Source organism: Falco naumanni, chromosome 7 (genome assembly GCF_017639655.2).
Source record: "Falco naumanni isolate bFalNau1 chromosome 7, bFalNau1.pat, whole genome shotgun sequence".
NCBI classification, from domain to species: Eukaryota; Metazoa; Chordata; class Aves; order Falconiformes; family Falconidae; genus Falco; species Falco naumanni.
In genome coordinates, this window is record NC_054060.1 from 30,757,789 (window position 1) to 30,781,344 (window position 23,556).

The following is a 23,556-nucleotide window of genomic DNA, read 5'->3' on the forward strand; positions in this document are numbered from 1 at the left end:
CAGTTCAGGGCAAGCCATCAGAAACGGGGAAGCGGCAGATGGCAGGAAAGAGGCAGATGGCAGATATCTCCCAGAGGTGTTGACAGGTGATTCAGGGTCTAATATTTGCACACATGTAACATCTCGTGCAGATATGAATGCTTGCTGTATTTCCTCCTAAATATGGCGAAATAGAATCCACCGTAACACCTACCATGGATCTCGTTATCCTCATATTTTGCTAGGGACCTTAGGGACCTCATTTGCACCAATAACGAGTATTCAGAAATTCCCAGTGTTTTAATAGGCACGTATTTACACACACACACTCACATAGACGTAGAGACTTTCAGACAGAATTTGCAGACTTACAGCACTCTTTTCTTGTGTTCACCAGCATCATTAACAATGCTTTCCTGCACTCCCTGCCATCATTACTGGCCTTAGTCACCAAGACTGTTGCCATGAGCTGGCTTTGACCCCTTCTCTGATGCTGAGGCTCCCTCACCGTTTGAAGAGATCCACCTTCCCCAGGTTTGACTTTGGTGAAATTGCTCCCGCTTCCCACAGTTTGAGTCAGGCAGTGATATTTTTTAGTTCTGAGACTGATTGGGAGGAAGAGGAGGAGGAGGATAGAGGAAGAACACACAAAAGCAGAGGGGGAGGAGGTAGGCAATACAGCAGACAACGCGAACTGTTTCCTAGCATCACGGAACAGCTGCTTTGAATGGCTGAGAAATGACACCAGAAGTTTTACAAAGGCAGAATATGTGTTTCAATGTATAATTATATGGTTACAATGTAGTGATATGGATAATTATCACAATTTAAAAACCCTCTTTAATCCTTTCTCTCCTCCACCCCCCACCCCCTCTTTTTTTTTTTTTTATTATAGCTATTTCATGGATCATAAAGTATTACCCACTACAGGGTTTAGAAATTCATTGTTTGTTGTGGGTTTGTTTTTTTTATTTTATTTTGAATTTTGCATCAGTCTTTACAGGTTGTTGCTGTATATTCGTTGAGAAAACTCACTGGCAAATAATACAGCTGAAGACCAAAACAGCTCTACACCAAATCCTGATGCACGTACCAACCACAAACACAACTGCAGTCCCAGGACAAGCAAATGCTGGCCCACGCGACCAAGGCTGTCAGGATCAGGCCCGGCGCACAACATTTCTTTCAGTGAGTAGCAATCTCTCATCTGATCCATGTGGACATTTTGTGAAGCAAAGTCCTAAATTTCAAGCCTTGTAACTTGCACATATGTTCCTGCCACCCACCAGGGACTAGTAAGATTCCAGTTTGAACAGGCACTCTTGATTTTGCTTGCCTTGTACTGGGAGATGTATGAGCGTGGTTGTTTATGTGAGAGCTGGGAGAACAAAGGCTAATTAAATCCCACCCTTGCAATAGGAGATATATATTTTTTCAACCCCGAAGCAAATTTTCTATGTCTGTGTGTTTTGGCTTTTAAACTCAATAACCTGCAGGCATCAACCACGTCAGCAAAGAAATGGAAAGCTCATTATTACGCTCTTAGAGGGTTTAAAACTTAAAACCAAAGGGTATAACAACAGCAAATGGGATATCAAAGACATGCCCTTCTACTTGAGCCTTCCGCTGAATGCAGGCTGGAGGGATGCTGTGAAGGTTGTTTTACTGTGCCTCTGCACTCCACAACCAGCACAGTATGCTGAAGGTATAATGGCTTTGTTTGGATATTGTTGGAGATTCTTATTTGACCAGATAACCAGAACACAAACATACAGCATGACTTTTGGAGGTAAAGATGTGCTGTTGGCCCGTGTGAATGAGCATTCGCTCCCTGCCCAGTCTTGCTCCGAGCAGGGTATCTGCGATGCCTGCGCCATGTGGATTTCACAGGGCAGTTTATTCAGTTTTGCAACTGCCCCAGCAATTACAGTATGCATTTTACTAAAAATCTCTTCTAACTTTTGGGCTGTTGGAGGACATTTAGGCTATTCTGTATGTATGAACTCCTTAAAAAAACATGTTCCCTTCTGCCCTGAGCTTCCTATTCTCTGTTCTTTACTGGTCCCTCTGGGCTGTTACCTTGCTGCTCTGTATTACTTTTCCCACACAGTCCCCAGCCTTGATGTTTGCAATACTGGAAGCTTTTTCCTACAGACCTTGTTTTCTAAACCTTCTATTATTTTTGTGACCTTCTGGGATACTTCCCATTTTGAGAGCATTTTTTGGAAGACTGATCCAATACAGAGCAAAACAATTCCAACCTGATCTTAGAGGACATGTGTTTCCACCCTGACACCCTGTCTTTTTAATCCTGCAGTGTCCTTCCCCGTGCTTACACCGGTGCAGTGTACAGCTCTGGTTTGCACCCACTTGAGCATGGTGCTTTTGCAGAGGGGTGCAGGTCTCCGAGTCAGAGGGGATGTGCTCTTACTGGACTAGCGAGGATGCTGCCCCCAAAAGCAAAACACCTCTGTCTGCCATCCAACTCTTTCTACATAAGCAAAACTTTTAAGGCTTTGTCTGCACATATATCCTCTGAAGGAAGTCTCCTGTATCCTGCACTATTGGTTTCCTAAGAGGAAAAAAATCTGCTTGGAGCAGATCCTTTGGGGGATTCAAAGTTCCCTCGAGGAATGTGGTCCTGAGCCAAAAGCGTCAGGTGCAGCTGATCCCAGTAAAGCTCAGGGCTTACAAGGGGCTGAGTCGGTGGAGGAGCGTGGAAGGATTTTTCTGGCTGGAAGCCAAGCCGAGGCAGGCTGGAGGCTTACAGCACTGTCCTACCTGCACGGATTTCTTTGATGTGTAACGATGGCCGAGGCATACAGAGGGTGCTCGGGGGCTTTGCTGGCTAAACACAAACTGCAGATATAAAATCTGAATGGAAGAAGGGAAACACGCGTCTCAGCTGCTGGATATATGGGGACCTCCAACATCTTACATGATTGCTGTGTGCTCCAGACAAGTATACTGATGCTATCCTTTAAAAGGCAAACCTCAGAAAGCATGGCTGGCTGATGGGGGTCACAAATCACGAAGCCCTGCACACAGTTTTTGCTCATCACAAGTCAAAAATTGGTGCTTAGGACACTTCTAGAGTAAATACCAGAAAAAGCCCATACACCTTTGATTTTGAGACATGGCAGTTGTATTTAAAAGTGCTTCAGTCCTAGTGAGAGAGTCTGTGCATCAAGGTACTGTTTCCCAGGGTTTGTTCCTAACCTTGCGGATGTTCTTGAGGAATTGCCATGTGCCCTCCTGAAGTTTCCAGTTTAGGTCTGAGGGGGCCAGTGATGCCAGCTGGTACCTGAGCCTATGCAGAGGGTACAACGCTGGATTGCTGCAAGTGGAACTGGCTGGTACCAAAGAGCATAGGGTTTTTGCATCATCTGTTAAATACCAGGAATTAATTTGCTTTTCCCTTCCACCCCACCACCAAAAGAAACTTTTGTATAAACTTTCATCCCGTGGTAGTCTTGGTGGGCAAACCCTGTATAATTAATGCAAAACCAAAGGGGGCAGGTGATCATTTCCACCCCCTATAGGTTGACAAACAAAAAGGTTTGGATTACTTTAATGAGCCCTGATGAGACACAAGAACAGCATCATTTCTTCTGTGCCTGAGTGCTTCAGCATAGACACAACATTGAATTGATGGCAAAAGTGTGTGGCAGCAATTACTGCCATGGGAGTTGCTCTGGAAGGAAACACAAAAAATTCATTTAGTTCCTTCACTCACCACTGTAAGTTAATTTGGACATGCTATATTTCCAGCACAGCTATAAATTTAAAAATAAGCACAGCCAGGCCTGTAGCTGAAGAGGGACTGGATGGTGCAACTGGTCAAAATGTGGTCCAAAATATACTGGAGTATAGTTTACAAAAAGCTGCCTTTTAAACCTTATGCCTATGATCTGCTTCTTTCTGGAACAAAATATGGTGCTTCCAGCCTACAATATGAAGTGAGTCATAATATTGCCATTCTGCTCCCAGCACAATTGGAGCATACCTATGGTATGAAGGGGGAGAAATATTTGGTCAAGAAGAAAGCTCCAGTATTCTTTTTATGTACTGTCAAGACATGCTTAATAAATGCGAAGTATTATTTTCATATTGCGTAATTCAGACTTTCCTCATTCTGAGATTGTTTCAGCAAAACACGCAAATGTGTGTTATCCTTAATTAGTGTTTAAGCCCAGATGACTGTTAATGCACTTATGGGAAGGACTTTCCTGAGGACTGGGCTTCCTGACATGCATGGAGGCAAACGTAGGCTTACACCTGCACAGGGACTGAATGAAGCCTTGCTGGTAGGTATGGAGGGAGGCTGCTAGTGGCAGAAAGCACATGAGCTTGCAATGGTCTGTGGTCCTTCATCCTGTATTTCTGCTGTTTCCCTCAGGACATATTTCAGTGGTCTCCAGCATCACTCCTGCAGGCACGGACTCAGCCTGGCTGTGAGAAACAGCCTGAAGAGGAGTAAACAGAAAGCTTGGCTACCCAGCTGGCAAGGCTTTGGGGCGGAGGATGAAATCTCCATCCTGGCCATGACAACAGGCATGTTGCCTTCAGCAGACCAGATTTCAATCCATGTGTATGAACAGACACCGAAACAAAGAGAGAAGCACTCACAATGTATATGGCCAGACGGGAAGTGTTCTGGCAAAGGAAACAGAGCTTAAACCTTGAACTCTTCCAGGTGAAAAATAAAGGCAGGAGCAACTTGTGTGCACATGGGATGACAGGTGGAGCGGTTTGTGGGTAAAGCTTTGGTCCATGACACAGATGATTTGGCCTTGGTTCCTGCCCTGCAGCTGTGTGACCCTCCCAATGCCGGTGTTTCCCTCCAAATGAAATGTGAGTATTGACACAAACCTGCTTTTATATGAACTCCACGAGCTCTCATGTGTTACTGTGCTTATACTAGAGACTGTTTATGGGTTGAATTTAATGTTTATTTAATATACCCTACTCCTTGCTATTAAATACTGTTACTATTCACTGCTGTGATGCCTGCTGCCTGCAGGGCTTTAGTGATCAAGATCATCTAAAATAACAGTGGTTCATTTTCTTTTTAAGCATTCAACAGTGTGCAGTGAAATGTTTAACATTAGGCAGTATATGCGTTATTATGCTGTGCTCATATATGAAGTGTGGTTTTTGACCAAGCAGCCCAGAAATCTCCTTGTTCTTGGTAATGAGAGCTCACAGAATCAGAGAGCTGATGAACATTTTGAACCCTCCGGAGTGTGAAGTAATAATGGCCAGCTGGTGCCATTTCAGTGGGGAAAGCAGTGAGCAAATGGCAAAGATATGAGAATTAAATCTTGTTTATACCGCACCACCGAGGACCACTAAGAAACTGGTTTGAATTGGTTTTAAGAGGATTTCAGAACAAAGGGGTTTCTCAAAATCTCTGCCCTTTCAGAGCAGCAACATTCCTCTGTACACGCAGGATCTTCAGACTTTGAGTTTGGGAGCAGAATCTGGGAAACAGATGGAAACTGCTGAGACCCCCTGGAGAAATTAGGATGAGAAAACCATCAGGAAATGTATGCCTATATAGCTCTTCAAACTCCTTTCCTTCAGCTGAATTGTTAGTGCTATGTTCATAAGGCAGCTTGGGGTGTCTGAGCAGGCTCCCTGTGGTTTAACAAGAGGAGTGATGGAGTCAGACACTTTGCAGGATATACTTGGTCAAATGATGGACCAGGGTCTAGCAAGCGAGTGCTAAAGTGATCTGAGGGCTGAAAAATTATGGAGAAAATATATGTCATCTTGTAATCACAGCAAAAACACTGGGGACATTTTAATTTGATCCTATGTATAATTTCATCATCATAAGCTTTGTAATTCTTACAGAAGGTGAAAAAATGCTTTCAAGAATAGTCTCAGGGATATATCCTTTTGAACAGTCCCTCAACCTGTGTTGCCATGGATGCCTACGTTCACTCGCTGTGGAAAAGTTTTCCTTACCTGCGGTTATGTGGACGATAGCAAACTGCAGAGTTTTTTTTCCAGCAAATTTGCTTTCCTTCATAAATATTTTTCTCTGGAGTTTTTCCCACTGCTGTTCCTTCGGACATATTGATCTCCATAGGCTTACTTCTTCCTAGTTTAAGATCTGAGTTTTTTTAAGCCAGCTACATGTCTGGGACATAAACATTCTGGTGTTCCAAGAGGGCAGAGGAAGGTATTTCCAGAAATAGCAAGATGACAAACAAATAGATAGAAATTCTGGTCTTGGCTACCTTACTATAAACTCAGCCCATAGATCTTTTTTTCATTTCAGAACTGAGGTTTCCCATCTGTCAATGGGTGGATATAAATCCCAGCAGATGTTGAAGAGACATCTGGAGTGTATCCATTGCACTCCCTGTGTCAGTGATCATCACCCAGTTACCATATAGTTTTGCTGAGCTAAGGAAATTTGTGATCTTCCCTCCAAATGGGTGAGTGCAAAAACTGTGATATGCCTAACGGCCTCTTCTACAGCTACTAAGACTCTCTGATATCAAGTTAGTCTTAGCACTTGTGTTTCCATAGCCAAAGGTTTAATGAACATCCGAATGAGCCATTTTATAAACTAACAGGGTGGGTGCTGATGGATGGGCTCGCTGTGTGCTGCAGAGAAGACCCTGATATCTACAGCAGGACTGTTGGCCATGGAGGAACTGGGAATCTTCAGCAGCTCAGGAAGATGAATGAGGAGAATTGAACCTCTTGGGAACCAAAATGAGGGGAGGGAATTTTCCAAGGATCCCAAAATGCTTATTTTCAAGTTGAATATGAATGGGATCCCCAGCTCTACAAAGTGGCTTCAAAAACTCTGACCAAAGTTGTTAAGAGAGAGAGAGAGAGAGAGAGAGAGAGAGAGAGAGAGAGGTATTTTCCATTCTCTCACATCTGGCCACAGCCTGAGGTGCCCAGACAAAAACCTCCTCTGGCCAACTACATTTTTTCTGCCCCAGGAACACCTCTATTGTACAGCAAGAATGCCAAGATCCGGGTTCCTTCTGGGCTTTGAATGTTTTTTGCAAGTTGGTGTTTATTTTGCCTGATCTGCCCTGACTTTCTGGTTCCTGTTACTGTTTTCTCCTATTGTTGCTGGTGAGCCCTGGCCTTTACCGGGATTATGGCGGAGTTGCCTTTCTCTGAGCAAGTATAGGGACATTTCCCAATACTGGAGTGCCCCTGCCCAATGCCAAATGGCACCTGTGTTCCTCTGCTAATCAGCCCCTTTTTGTATATACTGTGAAAAAACATGGAGAGAAATAAAGCTCATTTACTAGCCCCTGTAATTAACAGGGGTTGCTTCTGTGAAATGGTGAGTGCCATTAGGACTGTTGTCTTTGCTTAGCAAAAGGCATCTGTGCAAACCATTTGGAGGAAAATTCCCTGACGTGGAAACTCTAGGTACTTTTATAACTGCTTATATAAATTAATATAGTAAAGAAACAAATCGGGGTGGGGTGGGGAGGAAATCCCCAAACATATGGCTTCTTCGTAATCTAGTCTTTCTTTGACAAAAACAAATCACACAATTATTAATATATGAACATTTCCTTGCATCTCCTGCAAATGTATAAGGGGAAAATCGTATTTCCTTCCTGAGAAATTATCTGTTATGTGTCGTAATATCTTCATTCTGATTTCCTGGGAGCTTAGCAGTTTGCACAGAAATGCATTAAGGAAATTATCTGCTTCTTTCACTTATTTTATTCATCTACTTGCTGGCCTTTTATTATACACCATGCATTCCTTCACTTCAAGGGTTTCCTGACTTAGATTTGCTTGGCCCCAGCTCTGTGAGCCTTTCAAAACCAGATGAACCCAGCAGTTTGTGCGAGCGTAGCTAACCTTCAAAAGGATTGCCCAAACATCTATTATTTCTTCCATTTTCAAAATCAAAATGTTTACCACTGCTTCCTCATACTGAAGATCATCAGGCTAAAAGCTATGTATTACGGCAATAAGCATAAATATTTACAACTAATAGAGACTATATCTAATTTTAGGTACCCACACGCACCACGCTTACTGGGAAATGAAACTGAGGTTACTCTCTCAGCTTTTTGAAGAAAGAAAATCCATTAGGCACTGTCGGTAGTGCCTTCTCATTACCTCTGATGGCTCTGTTTTTATTCTTGCCTGACAGGTCACAGCAGGAGCGCATTTGAAAGGGTTGCCCGTATAGGAAATCTGAAATTCAGCGGTGCTCAGGCACCCCAGATGAACTCCCTTAGGTCAGATGTAATTCACACTAAGAAAGGGTTTTAATCTCTCAGTTGAGAAGCTCCTGGGAAGGACAGACCGTTTTAGCTTCTAGCTTATAGAATGAATCCTTCCTACCAAATAGCAGCGTCTTGGCTTGTTAACGTGACAGATAATAGAAATGCAGCTATATGGGGGGGATGCTGAAAGTGACCCGACACTAAACGATCTCAGAGGCTGCAGTATACACTGAATTTCAAGTTCAAACTGATTGCACTCAGCCCAGCTCCCCTAACCACGACCGTGTCCTTCCTAACTTAACACGGCATCAGCTCCCAGTCAGGTCCTTCACTGTATTTTTCCTCCATACTCTACAAACAGCATTACTAGAGTGTGGCCACAGATACCTCCTTCCACATCACTGGGCATCGTGACTGAAGTCCTTGCTCCTCTGTCACTATCTCTGGGGACCGCTCACTGGAGCAAGATTGTATGTGGCGGAGGGAAGATGTACTTTGAAAACCTTTGAGAGGCTTGGGCTGGCTTCCCTCTTCTGGAAACCAAACCTATGCGGTCTCATTAATTAGCAATACGGATTTAGGCAGTAATGTGATGACAAAAGTCATCAAAGGAGAAGAGGAGAAAAAGACATTCTGCAGGTAGCCTGTGTCAGGGAGATTAAAGACACGATGAGGGACACTCAGTTCAAAGACCGTTTTCTCTTCCAAGAGCTTGCCTGGCTCTGCCATGAGGTTTGCCAAGGCTTCCCAGGGCTTCCCAGGGCTGCCGACCTCTCCCTGCAGCTCTTCCCATCGAGACCCTAAACCCACACCTGAGCTCGTGTTATTTGAGGCATTTTCCTTGGAAATGTTTGTCTTTGCTGCGCAAACATTTTTTTTTTTTAGAGGAAGTGGGAGTAAGCCTGCCCTTGGATAATAATGATTACAATACAGGAACTGTAAAATGGATAATAACAGTAACCAACTAGAACTGGCCAGGGGGATGATAATTCAGCTTTGCGACAACTTCTGAGGTTTTACAATTTGTTTTCATTTTACAATGGAATGAAAACAAAACCTTCATATATTATGTTTTCAATTTAGGTCTTTCTTGCTGCACTGTCAGAAATAACCAGAGGGCCCTGGACCTCAAGATTTTGTCCTTCCAAGTATTTGAAAAATGCTTTAACTTTCATGAATCAGCATTTTCTTCTGGTGGGATAGTTTGTCAGAAATGCTCTGGCCAGAACTTTTGCTAACCCTGAAAGTTCAAAATCATGAGTCATAGCCCCCAAAACATAGTTGTTACAAATCACTTGTTTTATGATTTATGGATTGTTTCTGGACTGTCTTCTTTGAAACATACCTTCTCCCTCCATCCTCTAAGGATATACATTTCTTTCCCACCCTCCTCCACTTCTTCTCTCCTATTTTCTTGGACTTTTTTTGTTTCTCGTGCAGCTCCTTGGCTCTTTTGACCTTTCCTAGCTTATGCACAAGAAGCAGTGCTGAGATAATGTTTTTACAGTATCCCGTGGCAAGTGTTTGCCAGGAAAGAGGTGGCTGCTGGATGGTCTCTGCAGTGGGTAGTGGTCACTGCAGGGTGGTCCCCCTACCCTACTGCAAGCCCCTGCCTGGCTGCTGGTTGGTTTTCACTCATCCTGGATGGCATTTTCCATTGGGAAGAGCTGACATCTGTCAGAAGGCAAGAACATCTGCTCTCATGCCCTGGCCGGCAGCAGCCCTCGCCAGCTCAGCAGCGCTTGAGGAAATCAGAAGACACAGACGGTTACAATTATCACTCAGTGCTTGTGGGGCAGCTGCTATGTGTGCAATGTCTGTGGTTTGGTTTTGGACCCAGCTGGCTCAGAGGTGGCTCTGCAGGACCCATATCTAGTTCTGGCCAGCTCCGTGTCCCATGCCGCACCCAGGCGTGCTTTGGAAAGGCAAACTGTCTTTCTTTTTCTCCAACATTTCAGGTGGGAAGATCCCGTTCTTTGACAACAACAACAAAAAAAAAAGGCAACGTGGAAAATAAATGTAGAGAAAAGGAAATGTGGCTATTCATTCTGAAAGATGGAGGGAATTGCAGAAAGCGGATCCAGACCTGGAAGGACTTAATGTGATGGAAGGTACAAAGCGCTCTCTACTCAGGTGGTCTTTGTATGAATTGTCTCCTGTGCCTCACCATGACACTCAGTCAGGGACAAGGTTCCCTTGTTTCCACCCCGTTGGGCATAGTCTCAAAATACTGTTTTCCTTGCAAATTTGTCATGAGACTTGGTTGCTTTTTTGGTTGGTTTTTTTTGTTTTGTTATGTTTTTGGTTTTTTTGTTTTGTTTTTGGTTTGGGTTTTTTTTGGGGGGTTGTTGTTTTTTTTTTTTTAATCTCTCACGTTCATGCATTTACGTAGAGGGCAGGGGGAGAGAAACCCAGTTGGGAGCACCATATGGAGTCAACACAAGTTATTCCTGTTCCACCATTTTCTTGGCACAGATTTCCTCTGTCAAACATTCCTTCAGACTGGGGACCTTGTTCTGTATTCACACTCTCTGTTGCTTCTTCCTTCCTTGGAAGCATCAGGAGGGGCTTATGATATTGCTTCAAGGAGCTTTTTACAGGAAAAGAAAGAAATTGGTCAATATGATTCAAATAATGGAAGAATGAATTATTTCACCATTTTAGCAGTTTCCCAGGAGGGAGAATAGAGGGAGAAAATGCACTTAACACTCTAAAATATTAAAATAACAAGAACCACAGCAACCTCACCCCTCTGGAACTGAATCAAACAATGGTTTAGGTAAATTCCCAGCAGATCTCCAAGTGGCAAACTCCATCAGAGAATATTTCTATGTATGGCAAGGGAAATTCTCCATATTAATGGTATTATGAACTGGCTCAGCTAATTTGGAGGTCTGTAAGACCTGGTTTCTGGCAGATTAGCTGAATATTTTTTGGAATATGAACTCCCCTTTTAATGTTGAGTTTGATCCTGCTTTCATGGACAGTATTCCTGGAAAATTACTTTCTTAAAGCTGTATTTCACATATAGTTTTTAGTGAGAGATGTTATCCCCTTGTATTCCTGGAAGAGGCTTAAAATATTCCAAGCAGTGACTAGAAGGCAATGAGATGATGGGAATTGTACTTGATTTTTGAGATTTACTGGTTACACACACAGAACAAAGTGAAGCAGCACTAAGAAAGCAAAGGGCCATTCTAAGAGCTTAAATTAGAGCATACAAATGCCATCCTAGATTTTGTTCGTGCTTCTGCTGAAAATGTTAATGGCAAGTTTTCAGAGGGCAAAAATGGGATTAAACTACAAAGAAATTACAAGCAATTCTACAGTATCCTTTGTGTTTTGATATAGCTGAAAAGGTCTACGTGTAGTTACAACTAAGCAAAAATAAAGATGCAATTACAAAATACCTCTCTAGAGATATTTTGTAATCTACACATAGATAGACCCTGTGCCCTCAGTGAAGTTTGTGTGCCCATATGGAGCCACCTGGGAAGCAGGATCACACAACGCAACCTGTCAATAGCAGTGCTCTCTGCCAGGCTTGAATGGACAACACAAAGTCCTGGGCATTACTTCGACAAGCCATTGCTTGATATATATAGTGTAAAATAGATGGTCTCAGGAGGCATTTTCAGTGTAAGTCTGTTCCAGAGCTGAGATTCCCTGGTGGGAATGCCTTAACTTTTAAATGAAAACTCAGGGCTCTGCATTTCTGCTGCTTGTGGACAGAGAATCTAGCGACTGGGCTCCCAAAATTAGAAAAAACCATTGACTCCGCACCTAGCTATTGGAGGAAAACACACAGAGGTAAGCTAACTGGTTCTGAAACGAGCTGGGGAGATTGCTCAGAAACCAAGAGTTCCGAGACGGGAGAGTCTGGCCTTGGAGGACAGAGCTGCTCACAGCAGCTGGACGGCTGCCCATTCTGGAGCTGGAACATGAGACAGTTTGTGAACTTAAAACACATTTTCCAACCTTATGGGATTTTCCTTATGTTCTGTTCTCAGCAAAGCAGCATTATTATTGTAAATAGATGCTCTTTTTGTCCCATCTCCCACGGGATAAAAATTAATGCTATGTTTGAACATGTGCGCTTTCCCACTCATTGCTGAAGCTGTTCTTTTCCTTAAAATCTGCAGAAAGCCGAGCATTAACAGATACTGTTAATGTCATTACATCGAAGTTATAGCTGGATGTCTGAGCCAGAGACTTTAATAAGAGACGTGGCCTCCTATCCCCTCAGAATCGCAAGGGCTGGAAAGTAGTTTTAGTGAGTCACCTCGGGCATCTTCCTGCACTGTGGCAGGACCTTTCTGTCCATCCCCTCTTCACAGTCCTCTTTAACTCTTTCAGATGCCCAAGTGTTGTGCTCATCGTGGGGACTGCTGTTTCCATGATAGACTTGCAAACTATCCTGAACCAGGAGTGAGGATCCTGGTACAGCTGCTCTTCCCCTCCTGCTCCCAAGCCATCATGCTCCTGACTGTACCTCCTGTGCCACTGTGCTTGGGAATATTTTTGCAGCTGTGCACCTCCCTCCTTTGGGAGATATTTTTTTTTCCTTCTTTTTTTTCTCAGTGCTTCTCCTGTCAGTGGTTTTTCCAGGCTTCTCTTCCTCTGAGGCTGGTTGGCGTGTTTCATATTTATGGGTTCATTGCTGTGCCAGTCTCCAAGGCAGAAAGGCAACCTTCAGGCGACCCCATTGCTGGATTTGCTGGTGCACTGGATCCACGCTAAGTCTGGGGAACTGTGCCAGCTGAAATACCAAGCTCTCATGGTCTTTCATGTCTTCCCCTTCCCGGGAATCCCAAACACACCACTTTGGCTATGGGGAGTAGCTGAGGACACCACTTCCCAGCAAGTGCCACAGGGTGCAGATGGCTCTGTGTCCCCCAGGACCCTTTCGAGCCATCTTGCCTGCCCTCATATGATGATTTTCCATACCCACAGTGACAGCTGTTTAACAAGAGGGTTTTGCTCGTGGTCATAAATCTATGAATATGTATGCTACAGAACAAATACTAAGGAAACCCCACCACTGCATAATGAGATCGGCATGCATGTCAGCCAAAGGTGGTAGCAACCACACGGTTGGATTGTATCATTGGATCCCTCATGCTACGCTCACCTGGCTGTGTCCTCACTGCTGACTTGATGGATGGCACTTGGGGTTGCAGTGAGGTGTAATGATTCATTCTCAGATATGGGAGAGCTTTCCTGCCCAGCATTCCCACATGGGGAAGTCATTGACTGATGAATGGCGCTTGAACATTTTAGCACATGTATAAGTTGCACGTAAGGTCTAGTCCCTGCTTTCAGCCAAGGCTGCTGGTAGTATGGCTTGTCTTGGGTGAGAGGCTCCTGAGTCTGGATGAAAATAATACTTAATAATAAAGATAAATAAACATTTTTTTCCTTAGCTTTTAGTTATTAGAAATTATTTTAAAACCCACTTTCCCTGATCTTAACTGGGGGGAAAAAAGAGAGATGAATATCAGTTCACAAATCCGATCTAGAATTCATTCATTCAGTGCCTCTTGGGATAAAACTTGGGGTGACAATTCATTAAGCTTTCATTCTTCAGTAACTTATTCTCTGGCTTAGCTGGAAGACCCATGGCTTGGGATACAAGAACAGTATATCTGACAGGAGACTGGTGAGTGGTCACTCCTAAAAGCAGACTAGAAATATAATAAGTTGGATTTTTTTCATTGCAAAAATAAATAAGAATTTGACAGATGTCATTACTGTTTAATGACTTTGTCTGAACAGAACAATTGAAGGAAATATGTTTGCTCTTCCTCATCCCTTGCCATTTCCATGATGTCATTAGGTCTGGCCATAACAACTGGAAAGTTAGAACATGGGAAAGGCACTGCCTGCAGGGCAAAATGTACACAGTGCTGAGCAGTAGCAATGATGTGTATCACTAGTACATCATCAAGGTATCAAGGTTTATCAAGAGAACAGAAATTGAGAAGGAACTTTTAGTGGAGGTATTTTGCATTGATTTGATCTGTAACTAAGCCATCGTAATGATGACAGCAAAAACGCTGCCACATCCTGCAGAAATTGAGAAGTTTGTACATGTTTTGGAATTTTGGTTGCTTAGACTTCTTTGCTAAGTTTTTGTTTTTCTTTCCCACATGTGGAACATCTGCTGTTGAAAAGCATCTGCCTGACTGTCAACATGCGCCTGGTCTGGCACTACCTGTGGGTGGTTTTGCCCCCTGGTATGGATGGCTGGCTGTACTGAGTCAATTGTTGATTTTAAGATAGTGGATGCGATTGTTTGTCCAAGCTGTAGAGATTGTCCTTCAAGGGTCAGAGCCCACAGTTTCAGTTTTGGTTTTCTCAGCTGATGTCACCTCCTGCAAAGTTACACTGATTGGAAGGGCAGGGAAAGGCTAAGATCGACTGTCTTGGAGGACTGGAGAAGAAAAGGGTCATTTTCTCATCACCACCACTGTTCACTCTTTTCATGCTCCAGACAAATCCTGCCATGTCTCTGCAGTAGGCCATTGCTGCATAAACAAAATTTCAAAATCTGTTTGCTCATCCATATATCAGAAGAATCATTCAAAAAAGTCCTTTTCTACAGGGCCGAGTGCAAGAGTGCTGGACTGGGCCAAACTCACAGCCCAGGGAGTCAGGTCTTCAACTCTGATGAGCAGATTTAAGACAATTTGCCACTCATCAGACCAAATTTAGGTCTTATCCCTGCCCCTAACAGGAGGTGGTGTCAGCTCACATTTTATTATCTCTTGTGGAAATCTTCATTAGCTTATGATAACACACAATCCACCTGATATGTGGTCCAACCTCCCTTTTTGCAAACCTTGTTAAAATTTTGTCCTCAGTAATGTCTGTACAGCGATGAATTCCTTGGATTAATCACATACCATGCAAAGAAATATTTCTTTTTAAATCATTTTACTTTCTCATCTTTCCTACCCATTCCCTCAGGACTGTGGTTGACCTGAAAAACCCCCGTTGTTCTACGCTGGAATGACCAATACACATCCAAATGGTCTAACTCTCTGCTTAGTATTCTTTGTGTTTTCTATTGCCCTCAAATGCTACATAGCTAATGCAAGGTAGTAGACAGAGGGTCTTAGGTGGAATTTAGGGCAGATAGATCTGGATAAAATAACATGGCTGCTTCATCTACTCCTCTAATTCCTGGCACTATCCTTGCTGATGTGTGTGCTTATTCTTTACATCTTGTTTTAAAACTGTAAAGGTTATTCATGGTGCAGTGTTGTCCCCTGCTGTGCTGGTTGCACAAGGACATCTGTACACTGCTGATGCTGGATGAAGAAACCAGTTCTGTGCATCAGGCTGCAGCAGCTCCTGGGCTGCCGGTTGAGTCCTGGGTGATCAGCAAGATGCTGGTGGGTGTGGGAGGGGTTGGTGGAGAGCTTCTTTGTGTTTGTAGCATAAAGCTTTCATCAGTGTAAAATCAAACCAGGAACGGCAACAGCACAAAGAGCAGCTGTGTAACAGAGCCAGAGGCAAAGGTAGGAAGCAGCTTAGGTGCTGCAGGATCTTCCCAGCCACCGCTGCATTTCAGTAGCGCTGGGGGAAAGGGGGACCTTTGTCACCGCAATGCTCAGAGCACCACTGCAGATGGTTTCTGATCTCATTTACCTGATACTCATTTACCCTGAGTAAATAGGATCATGAAACATCCAAGGATCTCTGTCTCCGTGGGCTTTGAGCGGGTTGTGCACCCTCAGGACAATACAGGGATGTGTGTGAGGAAGAGAGATATGAGCGATAGTTATCGCAAATCTTCACGTACTGTAAAACACCTTCAGAAGGAAAAGGTCTTAAGAGGCTTGGGGGTGTATATGTGCCTGTTTCTCCTCAATGTGGAATAATCATGGTGGTGCAGACAAAAAGCGCCTTTTTGGTATAAAGACTGTCCAGGCTTCCTGGATGTGAAAAAATCTGAGGTTCACTACATCTCTTCTGGCTTATGCGACACAGCATGGAGTATTAAACTTTCTGTGGGGATCCTAAGAATTAGTGGTTCTGTAAAATTTATCTTCAGAAAAGTCAGCCATGAAAATCTTTAAATTGCACTGGTGGGTTTCTGTTGTGTCCTACCTTGAGTATTTTATTGAGATCCCTGGTTTACTCTGGATGATACCAGATTGGCAGAGAAGTCCTTTTAGCTCCCAAGAGGCAAAATGAACATATCTGCTCTGTGGTTGCTGGTCTGAAGAGCCAGATCTTTAAAAGAGTCAATGCTTTCTTGTCTCACATAAAGTTCAAATCTGTACAATCAAAATTGGATGAACATTAAAAGGAAAAACAACCCCACTGCAAACGTCCATGCAAATAAACATCACAGCTCTCTTTCAGTGCTATTTATAGCTCTTTCAGTTTAATGACTCCAAACATTGCATGAAGGGTTTCTCTAATATGCTACCAAGGCTGTTTATAGGAGACAACTGTCTCAAGAATGTGGTAGTGTGAAGACTCCCACGGCAGCACCCATGCAGAAATTGCAAATCTCCTCGGGCAATCTCTTCCTGTCTAATGAAGTTTTAACAGGGGAAAAAAAGTGATGGTATGGGGTTTAAGTCATTGCTTGCACACCATGGCAAGCAGAGATGGGGTGAAACCAGTGTGCATTAGCAATCAATTAAAAATAACTAGCACATCAAAAGTGTGGACAGGTGTGTTCTTGTGCTGGTAGCTGGAGAAACTGGGATGTGTTGGCTCCCATCTGGTTTCTGCCATGACTTGGCTGGTGGTTCTTCCAGTATAGGGAGAGTCTGCCAGTCAAAACTGCTTTGCATGGCCTGTCTCCCCTGGGTGCTCCTGCCTGCCCCAGCACGCAGAGCGGCCAGCCATGGGCAGCCCCATGGGCAGTGACAGCCCTCTTCCAACTGCTCTCTTTCGTGGGAGGACACGAGGAACAGGGATCTGAGTCAGTGCTGTGACCCATGGGCAGGATATAACAGTTTTACAGATTTGCAGAGGTGCAAGCTGACTGCTCTGGCCAAGAAAGAGCAGTAGTACTGCTCCTCTGCTAATGAGAACATGAGAGCAAAAGACTCTGCCTCCCTGCGTGGCCAGCAAGGTCGGGACCACTGCTTCTTGTGCGACTGGTGAGCGCTCCAGCCCACTTCAGTGCAAAGTCAGACAGATTAGGTTGAATCGTCACTAAAGAACAAAATATGTGTCTCTTAACAGTAATTAACAGCTGTCTTCTTCTATATTGCTTTTAATTTACAGAGCTCCAGTCATGGCTGAACTATTTGGTATGCTATTCATTAGCTGATCACATGCCACTGCTAATTTTTTTCAAATGGCATTTTTTTCAAACTATTTATAAATGTTCATCAGTTTGTGCTGAGACATGAGGGGAGTGAGGGACATATTTACGCCATCTACTTTATGTCTTTAGTGCAGATGCTTTGTAGTTCTCCTTTGGAGGGGTTGACCTCCCTTGTTTACCAAAGATGCAACTTTGGCTCCTAAAGCTATTTGTATGACTTTCATCTGTGTGCTATGCCTGAACTGGGCAGTTTAAGACTCACCACCCTCTTCTCCTTAGACTTCAACCATCTAATGAGTTCATTCACCTCTGCATAGTGGGCCAAGTTAGTTGCATGGTATTAGTACTGCTCCTTAATAATTGAGTTTTTTTACATGGAAAAAAATAAAAAAAAAAATATGCACTTTTAGAACAGAATAGGGTAGAATGGAATGGACTAGACTAGGGTAGGGTAGGGTAGGGTAGGGTAGTTTCAGTTGGAAGGAACCTACAGCGATCGTCTGATTCAGCTGCCTGACCACTTCAGGGTTGAGAAGAAGTTAAAGCATATTATTAAGGGCATTGTCCAAATACCTCTTAAACACTGACAGGCTTAGGTCATCGATGACCTCTCTAGGAAGACTGAATATAAGTTTTAGGGTGAATAAATTTCATGCTAAAAAATGCTGGGTTCTTAGAGTTCGTGAACCTCAAATGGGATGCTTGGTGGCTGCCTAAGTAACAAATAATGCACATCTCCCTTCTGTATTTCACAGAGCAAGCCAGTTAGTTTTGGTACTATTAAACCAACTCTGCTAAAAGTTGAATTGAATTTTTTTGTTGATACAACCTCAACCCTAAATAAACATTTATAACCTTACATAGCTAGACACAATACAAGTCACCCTGGCTGAAAGACCTTTGCTCACAGAAAAGCAGCATTTGATGTTCAAAATATGGAATGGAACGAGGATGTTAAAGCATCGAGTCACTGTCCAAACAGCCCCTATTGTTACAGTTATTGCCAGTAATATCCTGTTTGTCACTAGGGCAGCACTTTGCTTCGCCTGCCCTAGAAAGTCTTTTACCTCGTGGCTAAACCCTTTCAGTGTGGGACTTGGAAATTCCCCAAAGGTAAGGGAACCTACTCAGGGCTCTGCCCTCCATCAAAACCTCTTCAAAATGCCTTGGAAAATAACCATACTCATAAACTTCCACGCATCCAACAAAACAAACCATTTTCGTATCCAAGTAACAAATTTGGCTTCCCCATCTGTCTGGCATTGCCTCTGACCCTACTCTACATCCATCACATCCCAACCCTGGCAACAGGCCCTGAACAAATTCATTTTTGTGGACTGTGGGTGAAATCTGTGGCAGAATATTACTAGTGTGGAGCTAGTAACTGGTTTTGACTTTTGTACAACACAGCTGCATACATGCTGAAACACCAACAGCCTTTCATCCCAGGTATCACTGTATTGGAGTTGTAAAAGCTGTGTAAGTTATCTGCAGAAAGCCTTTTCCTGCACTGGGAGAAATCCATCTACCGCCTCTGATTTTCTTAGAGGCAGGTTGGGCTTGAATTTTATAAAGTGTTTTCAAGCCCTTTCATGTGAAAGACACTGAATAAGTACCGTATGGATCTAACACTTGGAGCACAGCTGTTTGAAATGCTGCTTGCTTCCTCTGGGCTACCCTTGTCGGTATGTTCACCTGCTTTACCTGGGTTATAAAAACCTGCCCAGGGAAGGAACTAAAAAGATGCGATGCAGCAGGGCAAGTAAACATAGCTGGTGCTGTGGGGCTGTGAATGGTTAACGCCTTGGCCACGGCACTGGTGCAGCTGGAGCTTTTCCCAACGCTGTGCTGGATAGTATCACTGTCTTCCCTGAGTCGCTAGAGTCGCAGCAGTGAGAAACTGCTCTGAGATCACCACTGGATTCCTCAATTTTTAATGGTTCCCCCCCTCCCTACGTTTTCCATTCGAAAGAAGGAAATTGGTAAATGCCCTGGGACATACAACCAGGTTGTGACCTGGTGAGGCAAGAGGAAGCGCTTGCTAACGCACCACTGCTGGTAATAACCTGGGTGAAAAACCTCCCATGGGAAGTGCAGCTTTGCCAAAATCTGCAGCCATTAGTTGCTTTTGAGCATTTCCAGCACAGCAGAACTGAATCAAATGGTTTCAGCTCATTTGGGAAAGTTGAAACAGTTGGTTTGGCAGGGGCAAGGGCAGGCGAACCAGTTCTCAGGGGTAAATTCAAATGTGATTTTTCCAGAACCTCCACCACCCTGCAGGATCTGCCTACGTATGAAGCCTCCCTGTGCACCGTGGTGCCTGTGGTGTCACCATGCCCATGGTCCTGCTGTGCCATATGGGCTGCCACACAGATGGATGTGGAAGAAGTTGTGACAGAATATCCTAAAGGCTGTAAGCTCAGGGGTAAGGTTGCCCCAGGTGAGCTCTTTTCTCTCTCAATACCCAGAGTATTTTAAATAGGTTATGTTATACCTTATGCCATGTAATATTTTTATGGTTTATGAGTGGGATTTTTTTCCAGTGCTCTGCTCCAGAACCAATTTCCATTGCTCAATTCTGTGTGCAGTTTTGTAGTGAAATTGGTTTAATAAATAACGAGATTTTTCAAAAAAACCACATTCCATTTTTTATCAGTGCTAGTTTTGACCACTGCCACTGGGCAGAGTCTGTCTCAGAATAGCATGTTAATATACGCAGCTATTTTTTCCCTTATCTTTCTGAACTTTCTCATTGAAACATTCTTAGTTTATATTTGTGTGCTATAATAGTTAAGAAGGCAAATAAGAATAACTGGAGATATTTTAGAGGTCTAAGTCTTCAAACCCTGAGAATGTAGCTTGATTTAAAAGCGCATGCATACTGCTTTTACCTGGCACCCTAAGGAAATGAGGATTACAGAGTGACACTCCTCATCTTCCCAACCTTCTCTCAGCTCTTGTCTCCCCCAGTAACTTTTGAGCCCACTGGCACTTTTTCCCAGTTCTGACTTAGTGGAAAGAAAATCAAAGCAAGTCCCTGCGAGTCACCTGCAGATGGCTAGGGAAGAGAAACTTGGCGTGGTGCCCCTGCCAAGCGCCAGCCTGCCTGGCTAGCCTCCGTGCTGATGGGTGTGCACAGTCCCCACGCACGTGTGTGCCCCCCTGCTCACACCAAAACCACCCAGCCAGCAGGCTGATGCGTACATGGTCTGGTACCAGCTATAGTATAGCTTTTTCCAGATGCAGAGGTATTTGTGGGGCATGGGAGAGAAAAAGAGAAGGGCAGTTGGTACTGGGTCTGGTGTCCTGCTGGGATGCCAAGCTGTAAGGGACAAGCAGATCTTAGCTTATCATGGGAAAGTGGGTGCTGTTGCAATATAAGGCATAAATTCATGCAGTCAGGCTTCCTTAGGGTTTTTGGCTCATGGAAGTACATATTTACAACAGGCAACATTCTTTCTTACATTTTGTCTGGGTGAAGATTTTTTTTTTCTAAAATGGTCGTTTAATCTATCTGGTGGGAAGGGCAGAGGGAAGAGTGTTGCTTGCATTAGAAGTGATGCTGCCCACTCTTGTGGAGGAAAAGGTCTTCACATTTCCATGGATAGGATTCTGCAATTACACAGCTTTCTTGTTTGGCCGGTTCATCTGCTAAACCTGACATGAAGCCAGAATGAAAACAGAGATTTTCCCATTACAGTATACCAAATCTATGATAAGCCACGCCGTGAAAATCCAGTTTTTAAGGAGGTGGGGAGAGAATGAAGGAAACTCCAACTCCTGCTGCAAGATAAGCAATGAGTTTTGCAGTACTTCTAGAGTCTGTTTTTCAGGGATCTCGTAAACAACAACAACCACCACAAGGCAAAGGAGCAGTGAGAGAAGAAAAAAAGCAGAATTTGAGATAGGAAAATTTAAGCAGAAGTTTAAGCAACAGTTTTAGGCTATCACCATCTACATGATTTCTTTGGACACAGCTGGCTAAAGTAAGTAATTGCTGCAGAAAGAGGCCTGTGAATATTGTACTTAACCTGTGGGTGTGTTTTGCACAGCAATGCAGTGTACAGCATCAGTGATCCTGATTGTGGGGTTTTTTTTATACTACACATTCCCTCACTATAATGTACTCAAACTGGTCACCACTTCTCCTTTCCCTACCATTAAGTTATTAAAATCTATTTATAGATGAAGTAACAAATGTCTCTGAAAGGGGAGTTACCTTCTGACAGCACTGGAAGAGGCTGTGCTGGTTTTCTGAAAGACTACTCTTAAATAGGATATATTTTCAAGGATTACTCTTTAAATAGGGTATAGATATTGTAATTTATGCAACATTTGCCATGAGGCACAAGATCACCAATAGCATATGTTTTTATGTGTGTGTGTGTATATATATACATATATATATACACACACACATATATAGTCTTCATAACTGCAGCCTGCAAAGTTCAGAACTTCAGAATTCCAAAAAACAAACCAAGAATACAAACAGAGGCTGAATTATATTTGCTGTCCCTAAACTCCCATGGATTTAATTGCATCTCTAACGCTGCTTATTTGCCAAAACCAAAATAAAATTCAGAAGCAAACAAGTAGGTTTTCTGAATAAATCCTGCATTGCCCCAACTGTATGACCTGACATCTAAGCTGCCTGGGTACCATCCAGGCCTGAATCACATTCCCGGACAAGAAGCAACCCGTGTATCCCCTTTGAACTGTCCTTTCCTCTCCTGGAGCTTCCTTTACCTCCCACCTGGCTCTCCTGCAGCTCTCAATAGAATTTCTTTTAAAGCACTTTCTTACCTGCATAGTGGTCAAACACAGTGGGGACATACTCCTCTGGGAAGGCATCATTGGCATAACTCATCAGCAAACAAGTTTTCCCGACTGCACCGTCCCCAACCACCACGCATTTTAACATCTTCTTTGTGTTATTGCTGCTCCCGTCAGTGCAGTTGTCATCTTCCTTGCAGTTCATTCTTGCTGCTGCCGCCGCTCCTCTTGCTGCTCCCGGGACTTCCAAGTGCACATGAAGGAAAAATGAAGTGCGATTGTATTGACTTTTCCTGAGTTTGGAGGGGGGGGGCAGCAAATCTCAAACTCAGGAAATCATACTAATGTTTCCAGGCTGTCACAGCCTCTTCTAACAATTGCCAGACCAGGCAAGAGAATCATCAAGGTGAATAAATTAAATATACAGCAAGAAGTATCATAAAAAAAAGTGATCTGTCCTTTCTCGTTCGTCCGAGTCAGGAAATCCTCATCCTGCCCCGGAGTTCTCAGTATTTATTGCGACTTAAAAAGATATCAGCAGCCTGCGGCTTTGCTTCACGTCTCCCTTGCTCTAGCTTGGCTGCAGGAATCGGGGATTCCTGTTAAATCCACTCCATTTTCCATTTCATTTCTAACATGGAGGAGAGCCTGGAGGTTTTTAATGGAGTTTTTCCTTTCTTTCTCCAGCTTGCTGTGTGTCAGGAAATCATGGGTTTCCTGCTGAATTCCATATTAGGATCAGTGGGCTTGTGAAGGGCTGCAAACAATGGGAGCTCTGTGTGTATTTGTACTTTGGAGGAACTCTGCCAGGACATGGAGAAAGAAAAACACTAGAGGTCTCTCTGCAGACCGAAGTTTTTAGGCTTCCTGCTCCATCCCGCGCTCGAGCTGCTCGCCCCGCTGCGGGCCGGGAGGATTTCGGAGAGGCGGTGGGAGATGCGGCCGCCGGACCCCCATGGCCAGGCTGGGAGCGATGCCGGTGGCTCGGGGCTCTCTGTCCTTCCCAGCCGCGGTCTCCTCTGATCCCGGGATAGGTCTTTTCTTCCGTTTGGGAGGGGAAGCGGGGGAGGTGGAAAGGCAGGCAGGAGGTATAGTGGGTACGCAGAGTTTAATGTCAACTTTCTGTGTGCATAGCTCCTTAAAAAACTTTGTTAGAAAGAATAAATAATTGATTTTTCAATTCAGGCACTCAGAAAGTTTCTCCCCTCATCTACCCCCAAAAAGAAGAGGGATTTTCCCCCTCCTAGGGTAAATATGTTAACACACAGAGAGAGA

At 43.8% G+C, this 23,556-nt stretch overlaps 1 protein-coding gene across 1 annotated transcript in view; it reads right to left on the reverse strand.

Annotated features, from left to right (window-relative positions):
- RHOJ (ras homolog family member J) overlaps positions 1 to 23,003 on the reverse strand; it is a 62,981-nt gene extending 39,978 nt beyond the window's left edge. The window contains exon 1 of the mRNA XM_040601197.1: positions 22,312 to 23,003. Coding sequence (XP_040457131.1) covers positions 22,312 to 22,486 — 175 coding nt within the window. The 5' untranslated portion in view covers positions 22,487 to 23,003. The remainder of the gene's footprint in view (positions 1 to 22,311) is intronic.
- Positions 23,004 to 23,556: the final 553 nt, after the last annotated feature.